The 22,022-nt window shown below is 38.6% G+C and overlaps 4 protein-coding genes across 4 annotated transcripts; all 4 read right to left on the reverse strand.

Moving 5' to 3' along the window:
• On the reverse strand, positions 1–3,638 carry LOC149050536 (uncharacterized). The gene is made up of 5 exons (XM_089198099.1): positions 3,489–3,638; positions 2,510–2,594; positions 2,281–2,400; positions 1,491–1,583; positions 1–840 (listed from the first exon to the last, which is right to left on the reverse strand). Exons 1-5 carry the CDS (start codon positions 3,513–3,515, stop codon positions 629–631), a joined length of 537 nt encoding a protein of 178 aa, XP_089054225.1. The 5' UTR covers positions 3,516–3,638; the 3' UTR covers positions 1–628.
• Positions 3,639–7,276: 3,638 nt separating this feature from the next.
• On the reverse strand, positions 7,277–11,105 carry LOC113682207 (uncharacterized). The gene is made up of 5 exons (XM_089198100.1): positions 10,849–11,105; positions 10,158–10,242; positions 9,003–9,065; positions 8,238–8,330; positions 7,277–7,898 (listed from the first exon to the last, which is right to left on the reverse strand). The coding sequence occupies exons 1-5, from the start codon at positions 10,873–10,875 to the stop codon at positions 7,729–7,731; spliced, it is 438 nt and encodes a 145-aa protein (XP_089054226.1). The 5' UTR covers positions 10,876–11,105; the 3' UTR covers positions 7,277–7,728.
• A 5,432-nt stretch (positions 11,106–16,537) lies between these two features.
• On the reverse strand, positions 16,538–17,559 carry LOC149050537 (uncharacterized). The gene is made up of 2 exons (XM_089192940.1): positions 17,223–17,559; positions 16,538–16,881 (listed from the first exon to the last, which is right to left on the reverse strand). Exons 1-2 carry the CDS (start codon positions 17,557–17,559, stop codon positions 16,538–16,540), a joined length of 681 nt encoding a protein of 226 aa, XP_089049066.1.
• Positions 17,560–18,265: 706 nt separating this feature from the next.
• LOC149050538 (uncharacterized) lies at positions 18,266–19,000 on the reverse strand. Its single transcript, XM_089192941.1, has 2 exons — positions 18,957–19,000; positions 18,266–18,865 (listed from the first exon to the last, which is right to left on the reverse strand). Exons 1-2 carry the CDS (start codon positions 18,998–19,000, stop codon positions 18,280–18,282), a joined length of 630 nt encoding a protein of 209 aa, XP_089049067.1. The 3' UTR covers positions 18,266–18,279.
• Positions 19,001–22,022: the final 3,022 nt, after the last annotated feature.

Here is a 22,022-nt window from a genome sequence, read left to right on the forward strand (position 1 = left end):
TTAATATGAAAAGTACAGTAAAACTGTTATTTATTTTTTTGTCTTATTTTACATTTTTCTGTCAAGTTCGAAAGCTACTCTTCCAAAAATTACAGTGGAAAAGTGAAAAATCTTGAAAAATCCGCTCTGTTGAATGACGTCACTGGTCCCAGCAGCGCCATTTGCGTATGTATTCCATAATATTAACATCGCAACTTTTCAAAATGTTGCAACAAAACGGAACGCTAAGTGTTTGGAAGTTCCAACCACCTCCCTTGTACCATGGTGGAGGTTTAAGTTTACATGTGAGTCTGAGCGTTAATTGGTCCGATATAATCCAAATTTGTGAAAAAATTAAAAATTAAAAAAACATTCATAATTCAATTATGTCAAGTCTTTGCTCTTTGGAAAACACCGGCTCTTTATCCACTTGGTGTGTTTGTTATGAAAAAAAATACCATGGAAACTAATGCGGAACTACATTACGGACACTCGATAATAACGATTCTTCTTCGTAGCAATATTTCAGGATGTTACACAACTCTTTTACTACGCTGAGGGGGAGGGGGGTAAGATACGTTGGGTGACTTCCCGTAGGGTTACGTGACATCCTTTAGAATGGTTGCTGCGGAGACTAAGCGCTGACTAGCTAAACAGTCTGTGAAACCATTACACTGCTGGAGGATGGTGTGGGTGATACGGCCGGCATCGAAGATACAACTTGTGAACTTGAAGGTGATACGGCCGGCATCGACGATACAACTTGTGAACTTGAAGGTGATACGGTCATCACCGGACTGGAGGAAGGCGACGGAATAGGACTCATGGGTGGGGCTGGAGTGGGTGGCTTGAAAATCTCTCCTGTAAGTGATATGATAAATGGTACAACTCTGTTTATAGCGCGTCCTTGCTTTAAACAAAGAACTAACCGTTTTACTTATACAATAAAGAGGGTGGTACGAACAACTTCGATCTAGAGAACTGTGGACTTCCTCCAAACAAGATCAGAATAATTGGTATGAAATGGGGGGGGGGGGGGGGAAATCAGGTAAATTTTATTGTGACACAAACAAATTCCTTCAACCTCTTCCCCCCAACTTCTTACTATCCAGTGTGACCGAAACTGAATTTCTCCTTATAATATTAATACAATATTCAACAGAAAAGTGATGACAATAAAGAAAAACATATCAATGAGGGCATGATTAGTTCATCAACTACCAAATTCTCTAAACAAACATAATGAGAATGACATGGCAAACAGTAGGGAGAATAAATAATGATATCTTGGGAGTGAAAGGTTTAATCAGTAGCAACCTAAACTCAAGATCTGATTATGCTTCGGTTTACTTGGCAATTGCGTCATTTGTTTATGTAGAAATGCTTTCTCTATCAGGCATTTCTTTGGAAATAGTGTCTCACCTCCGTTTCTGGCATGGATTACTTACTTTGTCAGCATTTTGTTGTTGGTCTAGCTCTAATCAGGGTTAGTAACTTCACGTGATACTTACCAAAGATTTTGACTTGACTTTCTTGGCAATTTGTATTATTCAAGCAGTCTACTTCTTTCAGTACAGATTTGAGTATGGAATACTTCCTTTTTCCTGTTTAAGAAAAACACAGTTAGTTGCAGACATAGTTTGATGCTACTCTGGTTTGCAGATTTAATGAATGTAACCGAAGAAGTTACAATTCATAGACCCAATGTTTCGACACTCCTGTCTAGTGCCTTCATCAGGGGTGATCTAAACGCTGCAACAAGAGGTTCTTTTATATGATCACTAATTTTTTCTGACGAGGTGTAAATAGGCGTCAGGAAGCATCCGCCATCGTCACGATTTAAAGGAGCGTGGGCGGAGTTAATATGCCAAGCCTCCAAACAAAGGCGCGAGTGGCAACGCCGATTAGTGGTGATAATTTTAGAATTATCCCACCCAATTGTATGGTTAGTTAGGCATGTAGCTCCGATAAAGCTGAATTTTCTTTTTTGCAAAGGAAAACCGCTTTTTGGTGCTCTTTTAAACGTGTACCAAAGTGATGTTTGGTCTGTCCAATGTATTCGTTGTCACAGTCATTGCAAGGAATAGAAGAAATGGCGTCGGTTCGTTGTTCTTTCGTGACAGGATCCTTAGGTTTGGCGAAAATATGCCCCAAAGTCTGAAAAGGCATTTCGGTTACTTAAACGGCAGGATCTGGGCACGAGGTTACATCGCAATTTACCACCAGAGTGCATAACGCGTTCACTGTAAAAGAAATTTTTTTAGCTGATTTATTTTAATATAAACAGAATAAGCTACTTACCCCAATAGCGTGCGCAGTAACCATAACGGTAATGGTAACTGCGGCGGTAAGAGGGGCGGTAATGGCGGCGGCTCCTCCTTCCCCACCACCCGACGCTCCTCTTCTCTCTAAGATTATGGCCTGGAAAATAAAAAGAATTTATAGACGAACACACAGATACGGTCTGTAATAAAGGTTCTTTTTAAAGTCACTTTGAAATATGTGTGAGAGAGAAATAATTATCAAGCACCTTGCAATTCCATGTCTATTTCACTGACTTCGTTTTCACTTTCTCCTTGAACAAGTAATATCAGGAATATGACACAGAATGCTGCCTGTAAACAAGAAGAATTAAGGCCATAAACTTCTAATTATGGACACAAGTGCGGATAACCTGTCAGCTACCAGCTATCACATCTATGAGTAAGGCCGTAAAGTGGGGTATTCTAGTAAATGAATTTAGATGTGTTTTTCTTGGACATCATTAACATTAGCGCGAAATGAAAGACGACTTTAACCATAGCCAAGTGCAATATCTATTCACACACTAGAAAGCGGATCTTGAATAAGAACGTAAAACCACTTTTGTCATTCAGTCACTTTCTTTATCTCCTTTATTGCTTAATTAATCAGAGTTAATTGAAGTTGATCAAAGTATTTTGTTGAAGTTTGTTGCCATTCCCAGCTTTCTGAAGGCAAGAACTTGTAAATAAAAAAACGTGATATTTGAGCGCAATACTGGCGCAAGAGTCCTCATACTGGTTCAATGCATCGCAGGTAATCGTATTCCTTCACTCCGAAATCAATGACAACTACGCCGAAGGATGTGGAAAATTTTTCACAAGCGTAGGACGGCAATCCAATTAAAAGAATTGCAGCCTCAGTCCTCTCATTTTTCCGTCCAATAAGCGATGCTTTGTAAAATAAGCTAAACAGAGCTTGTGAGCGAATTAGACAATTGAAAAGATTCACATTTGACAGACATTCTGCCAGAATCGGTAAAAAACCATCATATGTAAGGATATTGCACAAAAATAGCTCTTAATATTATTGTAGTTTCCTGTGCAAATAATTTACGATCAAAATAAAAATGTTTTCCTTAAAGTTTTTTATCTTTAAAATTGGGTTTTGCAATTTGCAGTATTGATAACTTGGAAATATAGACAAATGTCCTTACGACGTACAAAATACTCCACTGGAACTTAATTAACTGATTAAAATGTACTTACCAAAATAAGAAGCCTGAGGGTATTCATGGTTAAAGAGCTTTATGGCTGGTGTATATAGAAAAAGGATCTGCTTTCCAATTTCAACAATGGCCACCTCTGCTGTTATCCAATGATTGAAAAAATTCCAGTGTGTTCTTTTATAGCGATTTAGGATCACGTGTCATGATTCATCAATATAGCGTTTTTCTATTATTTACTGTACAACAGGGCTGCGGTTTGCGTTAATCGTGAAGTTCTTCAGGGTCTGGAAAATGCCAATCATATCTACAAAACAAATAATTACCGGCGAACATGTTGGCTTTAGAACTTGAATTCAAGTAGGGTGTAGAATGTTTTCCCTTCTTTGCAACTGTTTTGGGAAAAACACCATGGAAACTGATTTCATCAGGAACTTCGCAAGGGTATGACAGTCCACGAAGGAAACCGTTAAGGCTAATCATTAAGCGAAAAAGATAAACTTCTAAAGCCTCATTTAAGAAACATTAACCACGACAATTACATTTACTTTTTGGAGGATTCGTTGACGTTTTAATGTTGCATAATTTCTTTGACGCGTAACTTCTCGATCTGTCTCTTTAGCCAATATAACGCATGTCCAAGCTGTTGTAATAGAGCGGAATGTGCCTTTGAATATCGAGATTCTGCGGAAGTAAGTAAATCAAAACAGTGTAAATCAAACTTTTGTGGAGAGCCATTCGCAAAGTGAAGTTTTATAGCGATCTTATTAAATTTTAAAGTTTTAAGGAGATAAATGTGATGCTCAAAGAAATATTTTCTTTTTGCCTTTTTTACCTGTTGTCTGGAATATTTTTTTATGCCGCTGTAGAGAAAAATCGTTTTATTTGTATTGATCACAGAAATTAGTCGAGTTAATGTCGTTGTGCCGTTAAAAACTTTTGTTATTGAGAAGAAAACATAGCTATTAGCGTGCCCTTGGTCCCAAGATGATCAACGTTACTTGTAAGGATCCTTGAATTTTTGCACTAGTTTATTTCTTGTGATAGAGAAAATTTTGAATATTCTACAATAATGATTTTCCTATGAGTTTGCGAAGGCTGTGCACTGATGCAGTAGTAGTGAATTTCTTGATAAACCCACAGAGTAAATATAAGACGCTGATTTCATTGAGGCACTTACGTAGGCGGTTTCTTCCGCCTAAGATCCTTGAACTCTAAACTTTGAACGTGACGTTTTCATAACAAAATAATTCTTTGCACTTCTCAAAGTTAAGACCTTGAAACGGTAAAAATTGAACCATGTTACAAGAGAGAGAAAGGAAAGAATGGTTTTCTCTGTTTTGTTTTGCCACTAGAATATCAACTCCCAAGTCAAAGCCGTTCAAAACATCGTCCGTTCGTCAACTGCCATTCCAATATCTCCAATATCCTTCATTTAGGTTGGCCTGAAAGCTAACGAGGCATGCGTGATAAGTAGGTTTTTAGGGATTTTACACAACTCACGTAATTTCGCGTGAGTGAGATAAGCGTCGTCAACAAAAATTTGACTTAAAGGTGTATTATTGCACTTCTTGATAAGTTTTACCAAAAACTATTTTGCAATGTGATTAGGTCAAAATATTTACAACATTATTTTAGTCCCAGTTATTTGCTTAGTATTGTGTGGTTGCATCAAAACATCTGATGAATATCATACTTAATTCTTAGATGGCAAATTTGTTCGTCAAATAGTTTAAAAGGTGAAGACTTTTTCTAAAAGAAATTTAGCGCAGTTTTGCTCTTCATTGAAAATCACACCTATCATGATACCCACAGTCGTAAGTATGTTACTTCATTTCTAGCTGATCGATTTAGTTTGAAAGGAGATGAACGGTATCTTTGTCAGTCAGCAAGTTTTCTTTTATTGTTTTCAAGGTAACAGTTACCGATCGGGAGCGGTGTCAATTTGCGTGGTCTGCGGCCAGGCATTCCCGGACTGCGCTGAAGTTTGAAGCATTATTTTCGACCACGGAGATGTTTCGCATTTTTCCATGACGGGGCAATATTTCACAATTCGAGCGCATTTCCAAGAAAACTGTCTTCCGGTATGCTTTTTAGGCTAAAATTACAGTTTGCAAGGCCTTTTCCTAACTAACGCAGACGCCTTAATTACCTGCATTCCTCCCTTCTTTTCAACCGCCTCCCGTCTAAAAACCCTTAAGTTCCTCATGCCATTGCTCATTATGTTATTTGGGAGCAACTGTGTTTCAGTGCAAAATATTCATGCAGATGAAGGCTTGTCCGGCGGCATTAATACTCTGTATTGAATGTCTCAGGCTCTCGGATAGGAAATGCTTACTGTGCACTGTATAGTGAAAACTTTAGCCCTCAATTAGTTGTTGATAAGGGTCGGGTTGCACGAGAGCTAAATTTGTTTGTTTCAGATGTAAATCTGTCAACAAGTCGTATAAAATAAGTTCGACCCTCAGCTTTAACCCGTAAGAAACCGTCGAGGTAACATTGCGCAAATCTTTAAAAAAATTTTTAATTCTAAGAAGAGGATTTTGTCCGGTCAACTGTCCATCTCAGTCAGTCCGGGATATCAGAGTTAATAATTATCTACTTGACGTCACAACATGGCGACCATTTCGGGTATCGAAGATTTTTATACCCAACTCGAAATGTTCGCTGTTTAGTCGTTATTACACGCCGTATGTACAAATAATTCCATTGGAAATTAGTGAATAGGTACTGGTTTTCGCATGTACTCAAGATGGTGGTCATCACGGAGTGCTAGAGGCGAAATTTTGGGCACGGAAGTAACAGGACAGTTGAAATGACACATTTGATTGAGTTATGTTTTTCAACTTTGCCTTAAAGTTTAAGTCAGTGAATGAATTTTTCCGGGGTCAAAAAATCATAGGCTGTTCTTAAATCTATCTTTTATTTTCGATGCAACTGCTATTTATCGTGATGCGAACCGCAGGTAAAAAGTGCATAGGGTAGTCTTGATTTACCGCTTAATCAGTCGCCAACCGCCATTTTGTATTTTTGACGATGCTTTCAGTCTCTCTGTTTATCATGCGAACATTGTTGTCGAATTTCCGATTTCTTATCACCGCACCATACTTAGTTTGTAGTATTTAAAAAAATGATGTTTCGTTTCATTGCGCTGTTGTTGCCCGAAGAAAACATTATTAAACAAACTAAATCAGTTATTGTCAAACGAGAGCCCGCTGTCATCGAATGTTGTGCTCCGTTTGAGGGTTGACCTTGGTTTTTCTTCTGGTCGCTTCATGTTAAGGAGAAGCTCCGGCTGGATGAGCAACTTGGCTCATGCACGGATTTTACTTTATCTTTCCACAAGTCAGGAAATGGTCAGAAAAAAAGATTCCGGGTCAGGGAAAAGTCAGGAAATTTCACTCTAAGTCAAGGAAAATTTGTTTTTAAGAGAAATAAGCAAAAATTGGATTTTTTTGTCAATTCAAGTACTTTAGTAGGTTTTTATGGACATGAAATATAAATAAACTAAAGTGGGTTTCAATAAACAATAACATAGTTTGGTTCTAGTGGTACATACTGTAGTACATCCACTTAATGGTTCTTCCTTTATCAATCAAATTCCAGATTGAATTGTAATTTAGAAAAAGGAAACAACAAATGTGCTGGATTGTTGAAATATTGTTTCATGAAAATTACCGAGATGCAGGTGTTAGGTTTCCACCAAAGAAATAATTTTTCTATATTGTCCGGGGAATTTTACATTTGTCAGGGAATTTCATAAACCTACATGCATGGCTGTAGCAACCATGTTGTATATACATGCATTTCTGTCTCAAAGTTAACTGAAAATTTCATATGTAATATAAAGTTTAATACCTGTAATATTACAAATATGGTATTGTTTTGGATGGTGTGGATTTTCTATATTGTTTTTATTTTGATAAAGCCTAAATATCTCTTAACAGATATTTCACAAGAAGCCCCACATAACGCCTTTCCCTCAGTGGCATAGTTCAGGACAAATACCTTTGCACAAACGTAAAATAGACAAGATTTGCTACGGGAACTGACACTTCTTTATCCACTTGGTGTGTTTGTTATAAAAAAATGCCATGGAAATTGATCCAGAACTACGTTACGGACACTCGATATTGACGATTCTTCTTCGTAGCAATATTTCAGGATGTTACACAACTCTTTCCTACGCTAAGGGGGAAGGGGGTAAGATACGTTGCGTGACTTCTTGTAGAGTTACGTGACATCCTGTAGAAAGGCTGCCGCGGAGACTAAGGGCTGATTGGCTAAACAGTCTGTGAAACCATTACACTGCTGGAGGATGGTGTGGGCGATACGACCGGCATCGAGGATACAACTTGTGAACTTGAAGGGGTTACGGACATCACAGGACTGGAGGAAGGCGACGGGGTGGGACTCATAGGTGGAGCAGGAGTGGGTGGCTTGAATATCTCTCCTGTTATAGATATGACAAATGGTACAACTCTGTTAACAGTGCGTCCTTGTTTTGAACAAAGTACTAACCGTTATACTTGTATTATTGAGAGGGTAAACAAAAAAAAACATTACTAAACGCTCCCCTAACAAGGGCAGAGTAATCGGTGTAGAAATGTCTCAGTGTAGTTAACGAGAGAATCATTAGAAACCAGTCATTTTTTATCACACTGAGGAGGGGGGGGGGAGGGGAGGAGATTTTATATGGAAAAGTGCTGTCCCTATCTATACTATTTACTTTGACAGCATTTTGTTGTAGGTCTGGAATTGATAAGGGTTAGTAACTAAACATGATACTTACCAAAAAGCTTCTTTTGATAAAATCGGCATTTTTTATTATCCAAGCAATCAACTTCTTTTAGTACACGTTTGAGTAGCCACTTCTTCTTCTTCACTGATGAAAAAAATAACACAGACAATTGCTTTAGATAATGTTCAATGAGTAACCTATGTCTTAAGCCTCCCTTGGTCAGATGTTGAGCCGTTTGATGCAACTTTGGCGTTTTTTTTTTTTTTTCCATCAAAACATGGTAAGAGAAAAGAAGGTGGTACACCTAGCAACTTGTGTGTCATTGATGTTGTTACCACGATTTTTCGACTGTGATCTGATTTAAGACACACGGGAAATACATATTTCATTTAATACCAGAAAGGCAAATAAAAATTCCCTCGTTCGCTTGACTCTCTGAATTTTATGTCCCTATTGACGTATTTTTTCTCTTCGCAAGGAACCGGTCCTCCTTCTATTCCTCGTTAACAGATCTTTCACCTCTTATATTCGGATAAATCTTCTAAACATTTTTAGGACTGCGCGTCACGCTGAACAAAGCAAAGAAAACGATTTCTCCATGATTGATCAACGACAACTACCAATCACAGTGCACAGAGTGCTACTAAGTTTGATCGTAATTTTTGGCAAAATCTTTCTGATAAAAACAGAATAAGCTGCTTACAGTAAGTGAGTAATTCAGTGTTAACAACTGAGTTGAAAACGTAAATTGGCCACCGTAAAGAGTAAAAAAGCTGACGTTTCGAGCGTTAGCCCTTTGTCAGAGCGATTACTTACAATAAGTGCGTAGACAGAGTCTTGAGTAAAACCTATAGCTCCTCTTTTCTCGGAGATTATGGCCTGGAAAATACAAGCAATTCTATAAATACATAGGTTCAGTCAGGGATAAAAGGGCCTAAGGTTCGCTTTCAACTTGCTTTGAATCTGTTTAAATGAAGGGTTCCCTTTTATCACATCGATGATATGAAAAAACAATAGTACAGGTATAGCAAGCAGGACAGAACAGGTTCTAATTATTTTTATATCCTGGCGATATCAATCCTGTGAACATCTTAAAGTACAACGATTAGACCACTTTTTTTCGAATTATAATTTGAACACTTTTTACTTCTCAACTCATTTTTGCTGAGCTGCTTCGATATATTTGGTCAACAAATGAAGTCGAAACAGAGGTTAAGGTTTCAGAAGTAAATGAAAACGACATATCTCGTAATTTTAGAGCGTTTTTTACGAAAGCGGTCCAAACTTAACTTTAAGAAGAAGAGGTCCTTAGCAACTTAGAAAGAGAACAGGATCGCTAGAACAAAATTAAGCTGAAGTATCAGAGAAAAAAAAAACTATATTACGCGTTTGTTAACTTATTTTTCCCGAGAAGTTTACCAGTAAGCCTTGACGGACTTGATGTACTCCCAGTTTTAGCAGCGTGCATTGTTTTCAAAGACATTTCTAGGGTATGGAGTCGATATGTAGAGATATTTATTGAAGGCAAGTCTTATTGTCGCGTTGTTTTATTCAACGTTCAACTGCGTGCAGTTGTGTACTGTCGACCGACAATTCAACCCCTCAACGCGACTCAAATCTTTGAAATTGCGCTTCCTGTCAGGTGATTTTCCACATAATTTTACCCTCGATAACTCGAACAATGTTTGTCGGTGAGAAGCAACTCTACACAAAATTACCACGCTGGGCCTTATTTCATTTTAAAGCAGCAGAGTCTAAAAGGGCCCTTATTTGTTTGTTTGTTTTAATTTTGTTTCTAGTTCCGTCATTGTTTTGCTTTGGTTTTTATCTTTTTTTTATTTTGAACAAAAAAAAAAGCCTTCAGTTCGGCCGTTAAAGTTTATATGTGATTACCACAGACATTTTTATTAATGTAATTACTACACACCTACAATGTAATTACTACACACCTACAATGTAATTACTACACACCTTGCAATTCCACATCTGACTCACTGACTTCGTTTTCATTCTTTCCTTGAACAAATAACACCAGGAATATAACACAGATTGCTGCCTGTGAACAAGAAGGTTAAGCGATCAAAGATCATATATAAACTTCTATCTATGGGCTTAGAAGATTCAGAGGAAGCTAATTACCTAACAGCCACTGCATATATATTTGTAAGTCCATTCAAATTTCGTTCGATTTATTTAAACGTAAAAAAATTCTAACGCGTTTTTCTTGAACACAAGTACGTGGCAGACGAAAGCTGATTTTAACACTAGTCAGGTGCGATTTCTATTCGAACACAAGAAAGAGGAAATTGAAAGATGACGTCAAATCACTTCGGTCATTTATTTCCTTTCCTTATAAAGGTTATTGTTATGATTCAAAGTATTTTGTATAAGTTTGACGCCAGCCCCATCTCTTTGGAAGCGAAACGAATTTAAAGGTAACGCAAAAAATGAGATTTTAGCACAAGATAGGGGGGGCCTGGTACATCGCAGGTGATTTGATTTGATTCATTCACTGCAAAATCAGGGTTACAGACAGAGCATAAAACTGACAATTTGTAAGCTTAGGATATCATCGTGGTTTCCTGTTCAAACAAACTACTTCGCTGAAATTTTGCTTTAAGGTGTCAATATCAAGAGATTATAAACTGTTGGATGTACCTACCAAAATTAAAAGCCTGCATGTATTCATGGTTAAGGAACTTTATGGCTAGTGTTTATAAAAAAAAGGAACTGCTTTCCAATTTCCTCTGCAATAGTCACCTCTGCTGTTATCCAATGATTGAAACAATTTCAGTGTGTTCTTTTATAGCAATTTAGGATCACGTGTCATGATTCATCAATATAGCGTTTTTCTATTATTTACTGTGCAACAGGGCTGCGGTTTGCGTTAATCGTGAGGTTCTTCAGGGTCTGGAAAATGCCAATCATATCTACATAACAAACAATTACCGGCGAACATGTTGGCTTTAGAACTTGAATTCAAGTAGGGTGTAGCTATTTTTTCCTTCTTTGTGGCTATGTTTGGGATAAACACCATGGAAACTAATTAAATACGAAACTGAAACAGCGCACACTTTTTCTAGATTGAAAATTAATTGCTTTTTTTTTGATAATAACAACCTATTCCTGAGTGAATTAACTAAACTTAATACGCAGCCACAATTATAAAGCATTGGAGGATTCATTGCCCTTTGAAGGTTGCATTATTTCTTTAATGCGTAGCTTCTGGATCTGTCTCTTTAGTCAATATAAAGCATGTCCATGCTACAGTTGTAATAGAGCGGATTGCTATCAAAATTGATGGGCCTTTGAAAATCAGGATTCCGAAGAAATCGGTTCAATCAGAACAGTGTAAATCAAGCTTTTGTCAAGATTCATTCCCAAAGTTAACTTTTAAAACTATCTCATTAAGAAGATAATTGATCTCAACTTGTGACTCATTAAAATCATGTATTAACACTGTCACTTAGTCACTTGAACACATTCTTAACGCATTAATCCCGGGCTCGACCCGAAATGGATGATATCAGTCTAACATTTCACCGAAGTTATTTTTTTAGGAGATAAATGTGCCGCGTAAATAAATGTTTTTATGTTTCATCTTTTCAGCTGTTGATTGGCATGTTTTCTGGTCTTTCTATGCCGCTGTGAAGTCTTTGATTTTTTTAATTTATATTGATCATAGTAATTACTCAATGGTCATCATTAAAAAAGAAAACTTTAGTTATGGAGAAGAAAATATAGCTATTAACGCGCCTTTGATCCCAAGATGATCAACGCTTCTTGTAAGTACCTATAATTGTTGCTTTTTTCCATTACATGTGATAGACTTTAGAAAACTTTGAATGTAATGCAACAATGATTTTCTCATGAGTTTGCGAAATCTGTGCATTGATGCAGTAAATTGAATTTCTCGAGTGATCCACGGAATAAATATAGGACGCTGATTTCATTGAAGTACCAACGTGGGCGGTTTCTTCCGCTAACATCTTTGTTAACATGGAAACAGTCACACTTCGAACGTGATGTTTTCAATAACCAAATAACTCGCTGCGTCTCTCACGGCTAAGGACTTGAAATGGTAAGAAGTTAATTGTGCTACTAGAAAAAAAGGAAGGAAGGAATGCTTAATTCCTTCTTTCCTTGAATGAACTCTGGTCACAACATCGCCTGTGCGTCAACTGCCATTCCAATACCCTTCATCTGGGTTGGCCCGATATGAAGCACGATTGGTTGGGCACGATAGGAAGATTTTTCAATGACTTTGCTAAACTCAAGTGCCTTTGTGTGGGCGAGATAAGTGCTGTCGACAAAACTGAGACTTAGAAGTGTATCATAGCCGAAAACTAACATGACAATGTTTTTCAGTCAATATATTTCAAAATTATTTTTAGCAGACTTATGTGTTTGGCATTGTGTGAAATCTGATGAATATTTTATTTTGTTCTTATGAGGAAATTTATTCATTAAATAGTTTAAATGATAGAGATTTTTTCAAAAAGAAATAAAATGCAACTGCTCTCTTCATGCCCAGTCTTTGCTAGCTGCGTTGGAGTTTTGAAGCACTTTCGTCAGCTTTGAAGACTTTTTTACATTTTAACCAGCAACTGGGCAATATTTCAGGACTTTCATATTCCGAGGAAATTTTTAACAAAATTGTCTTCTTAAAATCTTTGTAAGGTAAAACTACAGGATCTTTGGAAGGCCATTTCCTAAAATTAACGTACACGCCTAAATTACCCCCTACCCCCACCCTTTAAACCGTAGAAGAAGCAATGGCCTGAAGATCAGTGCACTGGACACCAAGTTCGAAAGGATCCAAGTTCAAGACTTAGCCGCGCCGGGTCACTCTGTCAGTCGTGTTTTTGGGAGACACTTTACTCTCTCAGTGTGTCTATCTCCACCCAAGACTATAAACGGATAACAGCGAATTGTCACGGAGGTGTGATGAAATCCTGAGGGGTAAGCTTGCAATGGACTAGCATCCCATCCCGGGGGGAGTGGTTATACTCTTAGTCGCTTCATGCAACATGGAAATCGGGATAAGCTCCGACTGAGTGGGCTTCTACCTTGTTTACCCCTCAAAAACCCTACCGTCTAAAACCTTCAGGTTCATAATAAGCTCCTTCCTCCCCTCCCTCCAGGACAAAAGTGCATGGAAAATAATAGTATTGCTCTTTATTTTGGATAGGTTGCGTTCCAGTGCAAAATATCCATGCAGTTGAAAGCGTGTCCGTTCTCATACTCTATATTATTTCTGGTTCTTGACCATGTTGTCTAAAAACCGGCATACTATACACTATATTCGTTAACCCTGGTGAACCGCATTTTGGCCGTCAACAGTTTTATAATTAGCTCCCGTCTCTGTTGTGTCCCGTCCGAAAGTCCTGAAACTTAATAAGTCTTTCTTAGGTCTTTTTAGAATATTTAAGGTTTTTTGTGGTCCGGGTCCTTGTAAAAGACCATCGTCACAGTTTTAAAATCTTCCTGAAAGAACCCGATAAGATTACACAATACAAATTTTTTCAACACCTTCTCGTGATATTTCGTTAAGATTTGTTAGCGGATTATCGTAGTTTTGCCGACAAATGAATAATCACCACACCCTAACAACGTGTTACACTTAGCAGCGCGTGCCGTTTTTGTTCGTGACTCATGATCTCGATCATGACAAATATTGACAATTAATATTCTAACAAGAATTACACTATGATAGACAATGGGTTGTGACTTCACTGGCATTATGACACGAACGATGAATCATAACGTTCGTTTTTTTTTCTGTTAACGCTGTGTGCATCTATGCGCAAATCTTGATCGGTTAATGTTTTCAATTTTTGAGCACCTGTTAAATAGATTTTTTAGGAATTTTTTCTTAGCAGTTTGTGAGGTTTTCACAGCGCTATGTTTAAAAACTTGCCGCTAATATTATCACTGAAAGAACAAAACCGCAGGTATTCCAGTATTGCCCCCTTAAATTGAATGAATTACGATAGGCTTTGTTAATAATGAAAACTACCAGTCTCCGTTAAAAAAAATATTTGACGAGTGATGATTTAGAGCCAATATTACTAAGTGAAGCGTAAATCTTACAGAAGGGTGAGCGTGATTCGTGAATTTATGAACCAGAGAGGTGCACGAAATATACGTGACCTGAAATATACTTGACCCGTATATCATTTCGTAAACGGCATCAAGATTTCCCTAAAACCTTAAACACAAGAAGAGAGATTTGAAGTATTCCCTTCTAAATACGTGACCCGTGAATTTTAATAAAACTAGTACGTGCGTGAAACGGGGGGTAGGGCCCTTGCTTTGCTACACTCTTTCAACCCGTGACCTCTGGGAACGTTATTGCACCTGGTCATCGAACCCAGTTGAACTCTTGGTCTCTAACCTCAAGAAGCATGCCTGGGTGATATGTCGTTTGTAGAATCCTCGTTTCCTTTTCGTCGGATCGAGATACGAGCGACGGTTCGGGTAAACGAGTAGCCATGGGGATGAGCATGGGCCATTGGTTGTGACTTAACACTTGGACGTACAAGGGGGGGTGGGGGGTGGTGCACTACCCCTCCCGAGTTTTTTTTTTTAACTTTACGAAGAGGATTTTGTCTGTCCACCTCGGTAGTTGTTTGTTTATCTTGAACCTGGTGCAAATCGGTTCATGGGTATAACCTTGCAGGTTATGTTTTTAATACCAGCCTGAGTTTTCTCCTTAAAATCCTCCAATTAAGTACCTTATCAATAAAAAATTTACACACAAACTAGAAATAATTTTTGCTAAAACCGTTTTCATTTAGGGTTATGTGAGAAATATGGGCAAACAAAAGTGCAAAAACACCTTATATGGTCATGTTGTTTTGCGTTACCAATGCAACGGACATAAACAATTCATTCTGCCCGCAGTCGCTAATTTATATTCGAGTATTGGTTAAGTTTGAAAACGTGATTCCATAATTATTTGGTCGATGATATAATTCCAGTCTAAGCACATGCCTTTAACACATGATCATAAATAATCATCCCGAGACGCTATCATGCATACCAGCTTGGACGAGATGGTATAACGATTTATGGAGGTCATTAAAATCTCAGTGTTGTTCTGATCAGATAAAGTGACTTAAATATGTGTAAACATTCAAGCTTACTTAAGGTGTGATATATCTTAGGTGAAGAAGTTTTCTTGGCTGTAAATTTTACCAAAGAAAAGTTTGCATACCTATTTAGCTTAGGTTTTGGTCATGTTCATAAGCCTAAAAATCCGCTGAAGTCGGTGCCATGGAGATTAAAATCGTCTTACATGTGTTAAAGGATGGGAATAAAAACTCCAATGTGAGTTTCATGGTGAACTACTGACCCAGTCAACCCCAAAAAGGCAGGAATGTTTTTTGAAGAAGATATTAACTTTTGTATGAACGTAGGTATGACAGAGCGGAAACTAGGGAGAGCGGAAGGCTTTTTCTGTCGCCAGTGCTTTCTCGGTTTGTTCTTGCCTGTCTCGTGGGTGACTCCTTAAGGCCAGTTTCCAAAAAGGGTAAACACGATCTCAAAGGGGACTGCGGACTCAAACACAGGGTTCGCATTGAATCACGCATAAGAAGTCTTAGTAAATCCGTTTTACAGCAAAGGCGACCACGAATGCAGTTAGAAATTGGTTTGTGCGAAAACTTGTAGAGCTAACATTTAATTTAGAGAGACATTTTTGGCGGTGGTCGTTGAGCAATATTTTGTGAACCAATCATTTCTGTTTTTTGTAACTTGGTCCGGGTATCTCGCAATATGCGTTTAAACTGTAATTAAAAATCGCAGCTATGGTGATTCTGCAAATGAAAACATCTAATTTCCGACGAAAAAGGTCGACAAGATTTTCAAGATGCGGTAAACAAAAAAATACGTGGATATTTATTGCATAAAATGTGCATGTGGTGTTATTCGCCATAGGCGTGACGTTATTCACAGGACGAATGCTCCTATTTCGGTGCCTTCAGGAAAAACCTAAGGCGTCCTTAAAGGTTGACTTCGGTGTTTAGATAGACTCCTGTATCTTCCTATGCTTCCCCTTCCCTGTGTGAAAAATAAGGAACAAATTTCATTAAAATCTTCAGTGAGTGGCATTCGTCTTAGTAAGCTCCACTACTTTTTTAATTTTTTCTTTTATTGTCATTTTCTCCCCCATTTCAATCTTTCCAGGTGCTAACAAAATGGTCGATAAGTTTCTTGCAATGTTGCCTGGTTAGAAAGGGCGGACTTTTAAGCATGTCAAGCAACTCATCAGAGATAAATCGCAAGATTTCTGTTTATTATGTGGAGTGGAGGGTTGTTGACTTACTTACTTACTTACTTACTACCCATCATGCCTGTGTGGCACATAGGGCAGCAACGAAATCCTTCCAACCCTGTGTATCTTTAGCCAGTTTTTCAATGGTGCTCCAGCTGTAATTGAGCCCCCTTAGTCTCTTCTCTACTGTCCTGCGCCAAGTTGTTTTCGGGCGCCCTCTGCTTCGTTTGCCTTCAGGTGTCCAGTGCATTGCAATCCTTGCTATGTTGTTACTGGCCTTCGGCATCACATGACTGATCCACCTCCATCTTCTCCTGTTGACAAGTGTACGAATATCCTCCTGCTTGGTTTGCCTCAGTAGCTGGTCGTTTGATATTTTCTGAGGCCAGAAGATTCTCAGAATCTTCCTGAGGTTAGCTGTGTGAAAGGATGCTAGTTTTGAGAGGTCTTGTTCTGTCTGACTGACTGCCTGGCATTTTTAACTCTTAGGTTATTTCGGGCAGCCAGCGTCCCTATCATTGTCTGTACTATTATTATAAATTTTTCTTTCTTGTATATTTTGGGGTGAAAAAATAAAGTTGTTGTTGTTGTTGTCATTCGCCAGCATTCCGAGCCGTAAAGGAGAGTTGACAATACGCAGCTCTGATAGATTCTAAGCTTCGCCTTTGTGCTGTAGCTTGCTGACCTCCACACTGATCTTAAGCTCATAAAGGCATTTCTTACTTTGTTTAATCTGCTTTGTATATCTACACTAGTACCCTCATCTTGGCAGAGCACACTTCCGAGGTATGTGAATTTGTTGGTGTAGGGAATGTCCTGTCCTCTTACCCTAATCTTTGTTGGGGAAGGGACATTAATGCACATGGCCTCCGTCTTCTTCAAGCTAATTCTCAAGCCGACCTGGTTGCTGAACATGCTGAGCCGGTCTGTCTTTTCCTGAATGTGCTGTCGTGTGTGGGACAATAAGGCTAAATCATCTGCGAAGTCGAGGTCTTCGAGTATAGTAAAAGGGGTCCATCTTATGCCTCTTCGCTGATCTTCCATTGTTCGACAAAGGACCCAGTCGATAGCAATATTGAATAGCATGGACGACATGACACATCCCTGCCGTACACCGGTTTTAACTTCAAAACTTAGATCTCCCTGACCGATGCAATATGTGAAATTTGAGTAGAAGCATTTGATGATATTAATAATGCGTTGTGGAATGCCATATGCTCTCAGAATCTGCCAAAGACTGTCCCTGTGAATGCTGTCAAACGCTTTCTCATAGTCGATGAAATTTATATACAACTCCTTGTTCCACTCAGTACATTGCTCAAGTATGTTCCGCAGTGTGAGAATATTATCCGTACATCCACGCCCCTTGCGAAATCTAGATTGCTCGTTCCGCAGGAGGTCATCAACAGCTTGGATGATGCGCTGTATAATGATCTTGCAAAAGATTTTACTCGGCACAGACAAAAAGGTAATTCCTCGCCAGTTGTTACAATCACTTAGAGACCCTTTCTTTGGTATCTTGATTATCACTCCTCTGCTCCAATCTGTCGGAATTTCTTCCAGCTCCCAGATCTTTGTAAACAAGGGGGTCAGAATGGTTGCAGCAAGCTCAGGATCTGCTTTAAACAGCTCGGCATTTAGATTATCATGGCCAGGAGCTTTTCCATTCTTCAGGGAATTAATGGCTTGGATGATTTCCCTTCTAGTTGGAATGTCTGTGCTGATGTCAAGGTCGGTTGCGGCTTCCTGGATGTTTGGCACTACTGTTGGTGGTGGTATGTTTAAAAGCTCTCTAAAGTGCTCCGTCCAGCGCCGTTACTGCTCTCCCTTTGATGTTAATAAGATACCGTTCTTGTCCTTTACAAGCTCGTTGGTTGTATGGCATTTACCTGTTATGATCTTGGTGACCTTATATACTGTTCCTTGCTCATTGCGCGCAGCTGCCTCCTCCGCCTGGGATGCAAGGTTCTCTATGTACTTCCGTTTATCTGCTCTTTTTCGGCATTTCACCTCTTTGTTCGCTGCCCAATACATCTCTTGATGTCTTTCTTTAAGCCGTTGGGATTTCGAGTCCATAACTTTCTTCTTTAATATCCGTCTACTTTCAATTGCTTTCCAGGTATCAGACGACATCCATTCTTTTGGCCTCTGCTGCCTACAGCCTAGACATGTCTTGCTGCTATCATTGTAGGCAGTAACAACTTTCTCCCAGTTCTTGTTCACCCCTTCATCGTTAATATCCTCCCTTCCGTCTAGTTCCACAAGAGCCTCGAATCTGTTGCGCACCTCCAGGATAAAAGATTTTCGCACATTTGGGTGTTTCAGTTGGCTCACATCGAAACGGCTGCGCCCCTTGGTTAGACGCCCTGCACTCTTTAGGATTGAATGTCCGAGACGTTTTCTGCCATTTTCACAAGAGCATCACTTGTTGCGATTAATTATCATATCCCTCATTACGGCTCTGTGAATTAACACCGGGTGGTTTTGAATACTCAAGTTCCACTGGACTGGACTGTCGACTAACATAATTTGACATTTACGTTGAGGAAACATCTGTAACTGTTACAAGTCGCAGCTAAACATTCGGACATATCGTGTGAATTTAAGAATCAAAATCAATTTGAAACACAGACAAAAGTTAACAAAGTGAAAAACACAGCACCTGATGAAATATTTCAAAACAACCTCGCTCCCAGGGTCCTCTCTCTTCCTCTGTCGTCGACTTTCTTGAGGGAGGAAGAGAGAGAACCCTGAGAACGAGGTTGGGTACGAATAATGACGTAACACACTTCAAAATGGATGCACTAGGAAAAATCAATAAATATTTGTAATTTTTCGTGTTCTTGATGCCCCCACTTCTTATCTATATCAGTAATTCTTTCATCATTCAAGTTCCCCAGAGAAACACATAAAGCTGAAGTAGATCAATGTTATAAGCACCTTTCAAGAGGTTGGGTAAAAATCAGGTGATATTTACAGCTGTATATCAAGAACAGCTCTCGTTTGTGGCCTACCAAGAAGCATTTCAATCGAGTTTCCACTTGGGTAATAATTCCTCGCGATTTTTGAGTTCAAGGTACCCTTCAAATACAAAGTTGTGATTAAAGGTACAAGACGACACACCAAATTATCCTAAAATGGTTTTAAATAAAAATATACGGAATCCATGGAATGAATCGCCCACTTGAAACAGAATCTAAACTGCACTATACTACCATTAACAACCACCTTAGCTCATAGAAATTTATAATTTTAAGAGAGAGGGTTCACCCAAGCTCATATCTTGTCTCAAACAATTTTCTCGCGGGATCTGCTGCGGAATCGTTTCATAAAATGCAAAAAGCTCCCTGACTTCTCTTACTTATAACTCATGTAAAGTGTTAAAGATGTCATGTAATAAGTTATATATATGTAGAGTACTGCTTGAATATATGATTGCATTAAGTACAAATGCCAAGTAAACATCATTCTGTGGTCTTCTACTCTTCCACCCCGAAGGTTACCTTGTGTAACAAAAAAAGACCTTTTTAAAGACACCTCTACTCGCCGTTGCAGTCTATTTTTCCTAGGAGGAATGAGGATAGCGAGGGAGAAATGGAATTGGAACTGATCTAAAACAAACACTTTGTTGGGAAAAGAAGCGTGCTGTGTATCTCCGCAAATCCGGATCCTCTGAGGTGATCAAATTGAGCAGATCTCTCAGCCATAGAGAACCCAAGTTGATCTGTATTATAATATAATTAACTGTCACTGTTTGACTTTATTGTCGTTTTAATCATACTATTAAGGTTCCTTACGATAATGATTAAGCTCTGTTCTCCCCCTTTGTTTTTACACATCTTTTATACGTACGGTCCTTTAAATTTTGATTTAGACTTGGTAGATTCCTTTGTTTAATCCTGTTAGTCATGAAACCGCACTCGCCACCAACTGGCTCGATCCGGTTGCCGATTTTTGGTTCTTTACTCAGTGTAGCAAAAATTTCGTGGAGTCAATGTGAGAAATTATAACATACTGTTTTTCTTTATTACATGTTAATTGCCACAGTCTCAGTCGTAGGTGACATTGATAAATTCAAGCTATGCTCAATGCTTCGTAACTTATACAATTATCACTTAACCTCATGGTGTGACGTAGTCATACTGTGAGGTTAACGTATGAACCTAAAATTTGCTCACTCTCTTGCTTACCTACTCACTCACCCGATTTCAGTTTTATCTGTCAGACAATTAATTTATGCATAACAACTTTGATTAAACCCGTTATCCCCTGCCTCCCCCACTAGGTTTGTTTCTGTTACCAAAGTTGTGCTACCGTCTTCTGATCATATATCTGGAGGCAGGTGGGACAAAGTTGGGAATGTTTGCGTGAGTACATGAAGTTATCGACATAAATCAAAATTGCATCCGTCGCAGCCGAACGCTGAAATGAAAATCGAAATAGTTGGTTTTTCCTTCTTTAAACATGCAAAAAGAATACTAAACAGGAAAGTAAAGGGCCTCAAGTCTTAAAATCAACTAGAGACACAAAATTGTTGCTGAAAATCCAGTTTGTGCCCACGAAAGTAATAAAATTTAATATTTTGCTAATAAGATTCACGCAGCCATCCAGACCAGGAGCGAAATAGCTCACAAGGTAATAGCGTAACAAAGAAAGGTAAAATCCAACGAGATACGTAACACCTCAAAACAGGTTAAATCTGATAGGCTTAATGAATATTGTAAAGACTCAGAAGATGGTAAATCAGCCGCAAAACGTGCAATATAGAGCCAAATGGGAGTCAAACACTTCGCGAAAATCATCTTGAAGACAAGACTGGTTGAAATCATTTACGCGGTGCCACAAAAATCTCCATCTCAGCTGTTGGGACTGTTATCAAGGTAAATTTTAAGACTTTGGAGTTCTTTTCTTTCTTACTTTCTTGGGCACAGATTGCATGCTTTTAAAGATGACAATCAAATGGTCATTCAAGGTTCGTCATGCGTCATGGGAGGGGATGGCAAACGGTTCACGTACTCATCTGTTAATTGAATATTAAAGACATAACACAAAGTAGCCTCAAGGAGCTTTTGATAATCTCATGGTATGACTTACTATGAAGTTTATGTATGGACCTAACATTCACTCCCTCGCTCAATCACTCGATTCTTATCTGTTGGATAATTAATTTGTGCATTAAAACAAAGGAAACTGGGTATTAGCCTTCACCTTTTTGCATTCTTTTTTTCGGTTTCGCACGTTTTAACTGCAAATAACTAACGAGAACAATATCCAGTCCTTTTATCCGAAAGAGCTTGGTCATTGGTGCATATTAAATATCAATTTGATCATGTTGGTAATGTTTATTTACCGTTGACGTGTGTCAGAAATCTTTCATTTTTAAGGCAAAAGATTCTCAACTAGAGTAGTATGCAAAAGTACCGGAACGAGGAACCCTCGATTGAATTTTGGCCATACAGATTATACTATGGGTGAAGCGGGACGAGAAGAGTGTACTATAACCCTCTATCACTTGTCAAAGGGGAACCGGAGAACAATTGACGAAACCACGTAAAAGT

The sequence above is a fragment of the Pocillopora damicornis genome, chromosome 2, assembly GCF_964200805.1.
Source record: "Pocillopora damicornis chromosome 2, jaPocDami1.2, whole genome shotgun sequence".
Classification (NCBI taxonomy): domain Eukaryota; kingdom Metazoa; phylum Cnidaria; class Anthozoa; order Scleractinia; family Pocilloporidae; genus Pocillopora; species Pocillopora damicornis.